Source organism: Branchiostoma floridae, chromosome 6 (genome assembly GCF_000003815.2).
Source record: "Branchiostoma floridae strain S238N-H82 chromosome 6, Bfl_VNyyK, whole genome shotgun sequence".
Classification (NCBI taxonomy): Eukaryota; Metazoa; Chordata; class Leptocardii; order Amphioxiformes; family Branchiostomatidae; genus Branchiostoma; species Branchiostoma floridae.
The window spans coordinates 9,146,759-9,158,987 of NC_049984.1; the positions used below are offsets into that span (position 1 = coordinate 9,146,759).

General features: G+C 41.8%; 3 protein-coding genes across 4 annotated transcripts in view; 2 read left to right on the plus strand and 1 right to left on the minus strand.

Annotated features, from left to right (window-relative positions):
- The window catches only part of LOC118417599, a 4,794-nt gene extending 2,294 nt beyond the window's left edge, over nt 1-2,500 (plus strand). Inside the window, exon 2 of the mRNA XM_035823196.1 lies at nt 1,330-2,500. Coding sequence (XP_035679089.1) covers nt 1,330-2,500 — 1,171 coding nt within the window. The remainder of the gene's footprint in view (nt 1-1,329) is intronic.
- Nucleotides 2,501-3,957: 1,457 nt separating this feature from the next.
- On the minus strand, nt 3,958-7,849 carry LOC118418487. The gene is made up of 4 exons (XM_035824435.1): nt 7,591-7,849; nt 5,271-6,428; nt 4,838-4,977; nt 3,958-4,301 (listed from the first exon to the last, which is right to left on the minus strand). The coding sequence occupies exons 2-4, from the start codon at nt 6,351-6,353 to the stop codon at nt 4,172-4,174; spliced, it is 1,353 nt and encodes a 450-aa protein (XP_035680328.1). The 5' UTR covers nt 6,354-6,428; nt 7,591-7,849; the 3' UTR covers nt 3,958-4,171.
- A 755-nt stretch (nt 7,850-8,604) lies between these two features.
- Nucleotides 8,605-12,165, plus strand: LOC118418538 (transmembrane protein 208-like). 2 transcript variants are annotated; one of them, XM_035824528.1, is made up of 6 exons: nt 8,605-8,657; nt 9,047-9,142; nt 9,514-9,573; nt 9,941-10,077; nt 10,925-11,009; nt 11,291-12,165. In XM_035824528.1, exons 1-6 carry the CDS (start codon nt 8,652-8,654, stop codon nt 11,417-11,419), a joined length of 513 nt encoding a protein of 170 aa, XP_035680421.1. In that variant the 5' UTR covers nt 8,605-8,651; the 3' UTR covers nt 11,420-12,165. The 2 variants fall into 2 exon arrangements, with proteins under 2 accessions (XP_035680421.1, XP_035680420.1); XM_035824527.1 differs by lacking the exon at nt 8,605-8,657 and adding an exon at nt 8,694-8,835.
- The last annotated feature ends 64 nt before the right edge of the window (nt 12,166-12,229 follow it).

Here is a 12,229-nt window from a genome sequence, read left to right on the forward strand (position 1 = left end):
AAGTTCTGTGGTTCGAAGGCAAGAACCATGTCATGTCGGGCACATACGAGACGGCTTGGCTGACAACGTTGTATGTAAAGAGACATTCCAATCCGATGGTATCCACACAAGATTCCATGCATTTTTTGCTGCAACACAGTGATGTCATGTAAGATAGTGTGGTTTGTATTAAAATTTGGATTGCCATGATGCACGTGAGCGCCTATACTGTGTGTAATATGCCGAGCACGTTCCAGGAAGTTTTACAGCCCGTTGCCCTCGAGCAAGAAGAATGTCGGTCTGGATTGTTTGTCTGGACCAATAGCAAACTTGATACGTTGAGTCAGTCACTTTTTCTCATAGACTGGTTACCATCCGTAGTAATCGCTGGCTCAGCCGGTTCACTTGTTTTCCGTGTTTAGCAAGCGAAATGATTGAGGCAGCGGTTACTACGGATAGTGTCAATTTTTGTACAAGCACGTAGGGTAAAAATTATTTTTGTGGCAGTTGGAGATGTGGTCATGAAGCTGTACATGTAAATGTCACATTGCATGTAAGTACTGTTACTTGTAAATAAAGCTCTTAAAAATGCCGAGCGCGTTCCAGGAAATTTTACAGCCCGTTGCCCTCGAGCAAGAAGAATGTCGGTCTGCATTGTTTGTCTGGACCAATAGCAAACTTGATACGTTGAGTCAGTCACTTTTTCTCATAGACTGGTTACCATCCGTAGTAATCGCTGGCTCAGCCGGTTCACTTGTTTTCCGTGTTTAGCAAGCGAATTGATTGAGGCAGCAGTTACTACGGATACTGTCAATTTTTTGTACAAGCACGTAGGGTAAAAAGTATGTAAATGTAAATGTCACATACTAGATCTATGTAATTACTGTTATTTGTCAATAAAGCTTTAAAAAATGCCGAACACGTTCCAGGAAATTTTACAGCCCGTTACCCTCGAGCAAGAAGAATGTCGGTCTGAATTGTTTGCCTGGACCAATAGCAAATTTGAGACGTTGAGTCAGCCACTTTTATCAAAACCATCCGTAGTACTTACGTGTAACCGCTGGCTCAGTCGTTTCACTTGCTTTCCGTGTTTAGCAAGCAAAACCAGCGGTTACTACTGATCGGCAACATTTCTTACCAATGAATTAGCAATCGATATAGCCTGCTAACTTCGGAACAGCATATAACCCCTTAACGTTACACATATAGTCGTCTAAACTTTTTAATATAAAACTTGTTAATAGAATCATGTCACGCTTTTTTTGTCTAGCACATTCCTATTAAACTACAGGACTATGAAATCAGTATCCTTTACTACGAGTTTAAAACAAATGTTTGTTGTGTTCACAGTCTGGTAGACCAGTTATCGAGCTGTGTGCTGTGCCTGTGGGCGGTGTGTGCTCTGGCGACCACCGACGTGTTCCAACGACCGTTCCGCGGCGGCTTCTCCGCCAACGTCGCCGCCGTCTTCGCGGCAAACATCGGACATTACGTCTACAAATGCTTCCAGGACTTCCACCTGCGTGACAACCTGCCGAATTTCCGCATCAACTTTCTCCATCACGCCGTGACAGTCCTCGTGTACATCGTCTTCTCCCTGTATCAACAAAGCGGACTGTTTGGTCTACTCGGCGTCCTATTCGAGGGAACAGTCATATTCTACGAGACTTCCAAACTAATGCAGACGTTGGACGTGGAAAGGCACTCCGTCGTGTATGGTGTAAACATTGTCATTGGATCAGTTATGACACTCGTCTTGAGAGGAGTCGTGCCCATTGTATTTTTCGTTCTTGCTTTCCGGGTAGCCTCGCCTTTTGAAATGGACTACTTGCCACTGGCTTTTTATTTCCTGAGTGTAATTTTCTTTGCCATCATCAACATATGGCTGTTGAGGGCGAGTGTGTACTCAGTGAGAAGATTCTTTGTGAAAAGAAAGCTGCATATTTATGCTCAGGCACTCCAGCCACGGTCGTCTGTGATAGTGAGCAACAGCAGCTCACGATCTTCTAGCCCGGCTTCTTCCCTGCGGTCAACCCAAGGCTTACTAACTCTCGAGGAAGGTTTGTCTCCACCGGCTTCTGTCCGGAACACCCTGACGAAGAAGAACGACTTCGCTCGGCTGACTCCGGTCGCAAACGCGAACATCAACGCGAATGTCGGCGACGACCCACGCTATCAGAAGTTCGTGAACACCATGACAGATGGCGCTAAGGACATCACCCGAGTTCTAATGATGGAGACTTTATACATGTCCCGATCTATAAACACTGGTGAAAGAGTCCAGTACAAGAGACCTGTAAATACAGTCAGTCGGGCAATGCCAATCGCTACATCACATCGGCCACACGTACAACCCCGAAAAACTACTGGTATGTCCCGGGGCGGCCCAAGCACCAACGCGGGTGAGGCTACCGCCCGCCCGGCCCCCCAACACGACACATGGCCCGTAACCCGATTCCTGCTCATATACTTTCAACCAACATTCCCTCACAGGCGCCTTCAAAAACACATGTTGCGGTGAGCTTTCCGCCTGTTGACAGCTCTATAGAGATGTCTCAACCCGTGACAAGAGTCCTGCGGAAGGTGAAAAGTGAGTCGTTTATAGCCAGACAGCAAGTAATGACGCCACCAAGACGTCACCGGTCACGATATAGCTGGTGAAAAACAATGTGTTTTCCTTACACCTAGGACCTATGGTTATAAGTCATGGACAGGAAATTAACGCGTACATTACTAGATAATACCTTAGACATAACCTCTCAACCTAAGAATTGCACCAACCTTCCTTGAAATAGAGGTATTAAAAAGAAATACCAGCTCACCTTTTTTTTTCAAATTATGGAAAACGAAGTACGGCAACTCGATACGAGTAAGATTTTTTTACGATGGACCATGGATGAAATTCACAATTGAGAAATGTATTTTTGTGGATGATTGATTGTATAGTTATTTGATTTTTATTTTGTACCGATGTATCGCTACCGACTGCCGTACACAGAAGTAGTTTTTGTAGGGCTTGACTTGAAGTTGTCACTGTCATGACCATAACTCTTCGTCATTCTGTCTGAAGAATCAAATCTTTTTTTTTTAACCAAGTATCATTCAGGACAACAAAATAGTTCACACCGCAAACATGTGGCCAAACATTAGGAAACATAAAACGCCCTGTAACATGGTTCATGTTAATGTTACTTTATTGTTAACTGTGATATTGTTGTTCTAACAATAAACATATAGTGAGTTGACCGTGTCTCTAAGTGTTGTTCAGGTTATTGTCGTTGAATGTGTAGTACTTTGTGAACAGTTAGCATATTTGTTCCTCTGTATAAACTAGAACATGTTATTTAAAAGTCCATTGAAATAACAGTATTCATTATCACTTATTAGAAAAGGAATTTGACATAGGTAAAAGTTGGCTGGGGAAAAAGTAGTTTCCTCACCTACAAAGTATACACTCCAGAAAACACACCTGTCCTTGATGAATATCACTATTCACACATACACACAGGTGCACATACACACATGAGCCTAGTACTGAACACCTTTCACATAAAGGCAACCATATCTGTCGTTGGTGCTGAACAGCGTCCACGTACATAGGGAAACATACCCGTCCCTGGTGCTCGTACCATCCAGATCCGACCTATCCTTTGGTGCTTAACACCATCCTACTCACGCGAACATGCCTGTCCTTGGTGCTGAACACCATCCACACTCAGACAAACATGACTGTCCTTCGTGCTGAACACCATCCACACTCAGGCAAACATGACTGTCCTTGGTGCTGACCACCATCCACACACAAACATGCCTGTCATTGGTGCTTACAAGGTCAATGCACAACACACGTACACACACACACACAGACAGACACACACACGCACAGACACACACACACACATATGCATGAAAACACATGGCAGATCGTTGTAAAGCCAGACTGAAGAATCACTCTCGCAAATGTTTTATTGAATATATTATAGTCACTGTGATGATTGTGTACAGTTCCACGACCTCGTACCTTCAGTGCTATCTTGTAATAATACACATTGCTGCAGGAATGATACGCATGTTGCGCATTTATCAAAACACATGGATCGTTTAGTCAGTCATCATAACCACGATTCATATCAAAACCCAATCAGATGACAGAACAACCTCAAAAGTTACGTAGTTAGATACACAAGCGGGTCTACCACTTGGGTTGACTAGATAACATGGCCCAGTAGTGGGGATGTCTGTGACCAGTGGACCCGTCTCCGGACAGTCGTGTTGCAGGAGATGACCCACTGGAAAGCTGGTCCTGACTCTGAACTTGTTCCCTGAAACAGTCATAAAACATTGTGAGCAGCAAGGATCGAAGAAAACGCCCCAGTTCCCTGACCAAGTACACTTATTTTCTAGCGTTATTCAAAGGTATTCAGAGTTGTACAAACCCTATATAATTATATAGTCAGTAAAAAAGTGGAGTTTAGAAAATCAAAAATATGGAATTCGGAACATCATATAACGTTACATGTATCAGTGACGCCAATAGATCGTCGTCTAAGTCTTTCGTCACATTTCTAAACCTGATCCTGGCCGGGCATCTTTCGGGAACGAAAAGTATGATATCAAAGACATCATATTAACGTAAAGGGAATAGTCGTGGGCATTATTTTGTATGTTTACGCATACATTTCTAGTTTTCGTTTTCACAAACAGCCCGACCGGCCCCGGTTTGGAAATGTGACGTGGCCAAAGCCATCGGTTTTTTTTTATTTATCAAACATTGTCAGAATATGGGATATGTTTGGCAACGCTTAAGTGTAGCTGTAACTACAGCTATAGTTTTTCTGTGTGTGAAGCGTTGTTGTACCTGAGTTGTTGACACTGTCTCCACACGACTGCGTCAGTAGTGCCGTATGTGGGCCGGTACGTCATGTGTGACGTCAGCAGGTCCACCTGTACCGTCAGCCGCCCGTACACATCCAGCAAACCGCTGGACTTCCGCGTTAGCTGGCGGTCAGGAGAAAAAACGGGACATGGTCAAGGTTAATGGTTTGGAAGCATGGTTTTGGGGGTTCACCACTAATTTTAAAGAGAAGGTTTTTTTTCCTGAATTACCGTTTTAGCCATTTTTCAGAAACAGCCACCGTGAGAGCGGAAAGCTAGTGTGGTACATAATGATGTATTTTGAGAAACGATATCCCTCGGTTATCTGAATACATCGTAGAGAATACATTTCCCCTTGTTTTACGAATTATTCTTGTTTCAAACATTCAAGAGTTTTAGTCTTAAATCGAGCTTACCTCCACCGCTGGCAACGTCGTGGTCATCTCGTGCCAAGGGTCCTTTTCACACCTGACGTAGAGCGCCGAGAATGGCCCACCTTTGCACAGGTAATCTCCCGCGGGCCCAACGATTCTTGCGGTCCAAGCAACATAGCGTGAATAGTCGGGCGGCATCTGGAAAATGTCCGTGTATCTGAGCCGAAGTTTGACGAGTTTAGTGTTGGTGACGTCACTCTCAATGCACCAACACTGTTTTTCGGTATCACGGAGAAAGGCACGATTTTTGATGGAGTCCGTGGCGTAAACCTTGACTTGGCTTACATGTGCGGCCGAAAACAGTTCTACATGTAGGAACAAGCGAACTCTTCTAGTCAACCTGCTGAGCGATTGGTCGATCTGGTGGTCATTTCCTTTCCCGCCAAAATCGAAGAGTTCCTCTTTCGCGCCAGTGTCAATTTTCTCGTCTGCGAACCTGGCAATCAAACGATATCTGAGCCTGCAGAAGTGGTCAAAATGAGTCAGTCTGTTTAGGCGCACGTAGCTCTGGTCGGTGTTTTCCATGTGTTCTCCGTTAGGATGAACAGAAATGTTCCAGTCAAAGCCTCCATATTCGAAATAAGAAGAGTCATACCTGGGAAAATCAGCGCGCCCCCTGGGCAAAATGTCCAGAATTGCACCAAAGGTTGTGCTGCAGTTTCCTATTCTCAATTCAACGGTCAAATTTCCGTCAGAATCCACATAACCCTGTCTTATTTCTTCTTCCAGAAGGAGACTCCTTTGTCCCTGTGAGGAGTTGCCGTGGATGAATTCACACTGCTTCCTTTGAAAAGAGACGTTCCTGGCAGCGTCCTCAGTATGCAGTACTGTTAGCGCGTAATCTACCTTACAAACAACCCTCTTTCTTGTGCGCTGGAGGCAAAGAAAGGCGCCCAAAGTCCTGTCATAGTCCTTTCTTTCCAAATGGAGGCACCATTTATGGCTAGCGTACGCGAACTCTCGCGAGTTCTCGTCCTTGATATCGTAAGGCGAACTGACGAGGAAAGTAAAGAGGTGAGTGTTGTAGTCGTCCTGCAGAGGGACGAAACGATGAAGCGTCACCATTTCACAGTCGGTGCTAGTAAAGTCTTGCGCCAGGCGTGGATTGCATTTGAAGGACGTCTGGTGGCCCTTTGGCGTCTGTAGAAGAAAAAAAGCACAATTGTCACACTTTATCACCGTTAAGTGACAATGGAGTAAGCTCAGCACAAGATACTACATGGCTGAATGTTCATCATTCAAATGGATCTCCACGCACCGTTAAATGTAAAAGGTAACACTGGACATAAGTGCCGTGCAGTCATCCCGGACATACGATAACATGGATGGCTATTCCATTCAAAACACTGGTATGGTTTTCTCGGACCGTCAAAGGGTGGGGGCAGTTTACTCAGAGACAGGGATATCTGATTAAGACGAGTACTAAGTAAGGCAAGCAATATGAAAACCATACATACAACAGAAAATACAATATAAGGCCTAATAGCACCTTTGAATAGAAAATGGCGCCCCTCAGTTTTAAATGGTAGCCACAAATCATTGCTGTGCACTTGAGTTGAGCACCGCGTATCGACCTGTTCAAACCGCCTTCCTAAATCACACAATAAGTAATCTATAACGACGCACTTCTACCTTATTGCAATATAACTATACCTACCTACGTTCTGATAATGTCTGAAATATGATATATTGTGGGTGATTCGTTGAGAGAATTTGAGACCCCGAAAAGAAAACAATCGTATTAAACAGCTCATTCTGAGATCTAACGTTTGGTACCACAGGGTTCCGAGACGCAGTTCTCTTGTCTCTATTTGCATAAACATTCAAGTTTACGATGAGGCCCACGCGTAGGTTGCCGTTACACATGATCCCAGTTTTATTCGGTATTGTTGAACTAATCCCGAATAGTCTCCAAGTTATATGTGTAAGACTGTTACATATAGTCAATTAAAAACATTTAACAATGGCAGTGCTTACGATAATGACATGGGTTTGTGCATTCTTCTGGAAGAAATGATAAATGTTATAACCTGGGCACTGAAAGCCCATGAGACTCAGGAATCACGACTTGGCCTTAAGTGGTTCGTGAGCGATTCAACCACATGATGATGTAAAGAAATGAATCACGAGTCCGTGTCGGCATGAACAGGGAACCTACCCAGACACAGACGTTATGTTTCTTCTTACTCTCTTTTAGAACGGCCAAGCCCAGAAAGAAAACAAACTCATGTATCTTAGATAGTCTACACTTAGTATTCCCCTCCCCCGTAATTCACATTCGTGTTGTACCCTGAAAACATACCTGATCACCGAGACTTGAAGCGTGTGTAGCGTCACAGCTGATTCGGTCCGTTATTCGGATCCCGCTTGGACTGAATTACAAACGATACAAACAGGCTGAGACGACCTTTGACATAGATATCCGTTCCAAACAACGTTGCCATTGTACTGTTGGTTCTGTATAACGGAGACTCAGGTCTGATTTACATTGCAGGTCACGTGATTGGGTGTACCTGCTGCGCTGTGCCCATACCACCTGTTCAAGAATCCTGCCGCTGGAAATGGAAACCCAATATAAACGTCAGGATAGAAATAACGTTACCTTAAGTCCATTCCATAAAAATAGTCTGATAGCGTGATGTGTTTCTAACATTACCACCAGTTTTTCCGTTATCAGAATCTTTGTTAACATGTTTTCAATTTCAAAATTCCATTTATTATAATTATAGATCGATTTTATAGAAAACTAAACGGCGATTTGACTGCAGTCGATAGATGAGACAATTTTCCGCTACGCGCTTTGCTAGTTGACCGTCACGCTGAGTTGTCACAAAGATGATTATTCCGATAATTACCATTGGGTGATTACCGTCATGCTATTTGTTGACTGGCGTTATATCTAACAAATGCAATGCCGTGATATATAGACGACTTGACAGACCTGATGAAAAAATAAGTGTTTTTTTTTTTTTAATTTTTTGTCGTTAGATATTAGCTTTTGATAGGTGTCTTCGCTACGAACACGGTCATATTCATCAACAGGATTTCATGAGCCGTCCAACAGCGACATCTACCGAAGAATATAAAAACTGAATATATCTTTTAGCTCTCCTGTGCTAGCAGCAAAACGCAGAGAGAAAACTGTTGATCTCTGAGATTCTGTCTAATCCTGGGAATGGAAAAAAAAAAGGAAAGCAAAATTTTAGAACAATATTAAATCAACATATGTTGATCATGTATGCTTAACGTTACAGATTGATGTGATTGTGTACAATTTTCGAAAATGTTCTCTAACTTACATTATAATGCCTTCCTGCCTAATTGACCTGACTTGACCCCTGCCTACCTGACCTGTGCACAGCCATGCCGGTAAGTACCACAGGTTTTTGTTGTCTCCACCTGTTACTTTCCCACCTAGATGTAAATAAACCACGTAGGGCAGGCTTCCTATACCTGTGGAGGGCTGCCAAGTTTGAGTTTCCTTCGAGCGAGCGGTCCTAGTGGCTCAGTGATGGCAGAAGATGGAGGGAGAGTGAAAGGGGGAGGGGTGACAAACTGTGCTCATTTTTTCCTGTACTTTAATAATATGACTAATTAGACACATTTTATTCATGGCCTTGAAGAATGAATAATTTCAAGTAATAAATTGCAAATTCTAGAGATGTGGCTGGTGTGCGTAAGGAGGGGTCCTGATGCTGTGTGGAAGATGATTATTTTCTAAATGTTCATAACTATTAAATTAAAGGCCATTTTTTCAGCCTAAAGGGAAGCAGGGCACTAAAGGGCAGAAGCAGATTGTGGAGGAGAACAGGGCCACCATCAAGTTCTACCTGTATGTCATAGCAGGGGCAAATGTAAGTATGTGGGTTGGATTTAGTAATACGTTACTTGTTAAAGCATTAAATTATGGGAAGTCGCATCTTCAGTGACAAAATGCTGCAATGAGTGCATTAACGTTTGTTGACATAGCATGTTTGATAACCAGTATTCCTTTGTACAAAATTTTGAGTTCAACTATCTTAAGACTCTTGCAGAAGGTAAACATATAAGCTACTATGATATGCTACTGTGTTTTGACTCCTATACCATCCTGAAGAAGCTGTGGGAATATGTAAATTGACTGTCAGACATCTTTATTTATCGTCAGAGTGGTCCCATCAATTACATTATTCAGTTTGATATCTTTGTCATGTCAAGTTCAGTAAACTATGATTGCATTTCCCAGGCTATTTACTTACTACCAACACTGTTCCTGTACTGGGATTCGTTCTCATGGGTGACTGGGGTGAGTTTTGTACCTTTTCTGTTGTCTTCAGGCATAGAGTCAAAAAGGATGTCAGAGAAGTTGTACCATTAACAACTTGGGCCATGGATAATGAGGCCAACTGGCCCGACTCAGATGAATACTTATGTCAAGACCTTATCTCAAACCTATAATTCTATAGCCTGTAAAAGTAGTGTTCTGTTGTAGTTACAAAGTAACAGTTCAATAACAGTCACAGAGATTTAAAGCATTCTGCTTGAATTTCTAGTCAATATATGTCATTTCCTCATAGGAGAAAGATGATAACTAACGTTACATGTTGGAGAATTGTCCAAAAGCCATCAGTATTTTTGTTGATGAGTTATCATTTCCTCCAAATCCTGTGCAGTGCCTCTTGGGTTTCGCCACGCTGGTGTATCTGGCCTCGCTCCAGTCCATGCGGAGTATGGCCCGACCTACATACTCTGACTCAGGGGCCCTGATGGACGGTGGGATTGATCTCAATATGGAGTCAGGCATGGCAGAGTAAGTCAGGTCACTATGTTAGGCCACACCGATTTAATTTCTTGGTTCACGGATTCGCTCGCTCCTATTTTTTGGGAAAAAAAATAAAAATAAAAATTACCACTCAGCAAATTTTCACCATTAATGAAACCATTCACCAACTTTCTGGTGTAGCAAATTGGCCTTTATATTATAAGCTCCTTAAAGTGTGGGTACAGGTGCTGTTACTGTACAAAAATGGTGTTTTTGTACTTTTTTCAAACTGAAAACTTTTTTTCTTTATGTTTTGGATTAGCCGTTACCTTTACCCCAACCATTTTACAATTTTTATTTTTATTTTCATTTCGCCCTCTCGCTCCATATTTTTTATGAAAAAATCCGTGAACCAAGAAATTAAATTGGTGTGGCCTTATAAGGCTCCTGGAATATAGCTGTGTACCAAATCAAATTTTAGTTACAGGTACAGGTACATGTACACGGGTATGGGTACAGGTCTAGACCTGTTTCTGTACCTAAAAATTAGTTTGATCAATTGTCTGTAACTTATACATGTAACCAACTGTCATTTTGTATGATGGTATTGTCATCCTTGTATGAAAATTTACATATTTGAGTCTTAAAACAATTTTTGTAAGCTATCTTGATTTACAAGTGTTAAGTGCATGATTATCAGGTACAAGTGCCTGTTTAGGGTACACAGCTTGGAAGAACTTCTGCAAGCTGACCTGCAGCTATTGCTAGACATGTATTACACTCTCAGTAAAATATACATATATCTGCTTTGCAAGAGCTAAGAATAACTGTGTGTACAGCATGGCTGTTTGAGAAGTGTTGTTGATTGTGTTTTGTATCTCTTCTCATATCACAGGCACCTGAAGGATATAGTACTACTGACTGCCATAGTCCAGGTCATCAGTATATTCTCTAACTACTTCTGGCTACTCTGGCTCCTGGTAAGTCAAGATAATAACAAGCTGTAAAGAACTACATAGTTTACAAAATCACTTGTTAGAAACCATTTTTATGTTATTTTGTTCCATGTCTTTCATGTTGACAATTGTTTGAATAACTTTTTAAAACACATTGTTAATGTACATGTAAATCTGTTGAATACAATGTATGTTGGACATTTTTGTTTAAGATATTGGATTTGTTGTGACATGGAAACCTGAAGGAAATGTTTGTTGCTGCTGAACCTTTTGAAATGACCATGAGCTGTTCCCTCTGTCCCCAGGTGCCAGGCTATGCCTTCTACATGCTGTGGGTCAACATCCTGGCACCCTGGATCTTCGCACCCGCTCCCGAGGTCGATGAAAAGAAAATGAAGAAGATGGAGAGGAGAGTAGGGAAGCAACGATTTTGAATTAAAATAGCCTACAGTTAGAGTTTACAAAAAAAATTGTTGTACTGTACCTTAATGTGACTGTGTTTTTGCACCATTCTTCTATCCAGATGCAGATTTGTACCTGCATCTTAGAACTCCACTCAGTCTATGGAGGAGTTTCCACAATGCAGATTCAACTCTGCATTATATATTATAGGAGAATGTTCAGAAGTAGAGTTCATTATCAGATGTTAATCTTTTCAAAGAGATATGAAAACATGTATATTGCAGTGATGCATTCTTAAGATGAGCATGGCTGTTCGTACAACACACAATGTTACTATATTTCCATTAGATATACTTTCAATCTAGCAAGTAATGTAGCCACCTATGGATAGCTATATAGGCAGAAATTGATAGATAGTATGATCTGATTATTTTAAAGAGGAATATTGGATGTGATTGACCTACATTTAAGTAAAGAAACTGTTTGCGTACTGAACAGTTGTCATTTTAAGTAAACCATCGGTATAGCAATGCATTCATACTGGTAAAACGCATAATGTAGCACAACCTTTTTTCAGGGAGTTAGTGTAGCGGTGTGTTTTTACATATAATTGAAGTACATTTGAACATCTCCAAAAAGGAATCACAAATAGGAATTTGTTTTAAGACCAAAGGAACAGCTGATTTGGGTTAGTTTTCTTAGATAAGTACTGAAATATCTTGCTTTATTTAAGGAATAAAGCTGCAAATACACTGATAAATGACGTCAACACATAAAATGTTGTGAGAGTTTTATTGATTCCAATGCAACATACATGTATATGACACCAGTGCAGAACTGGA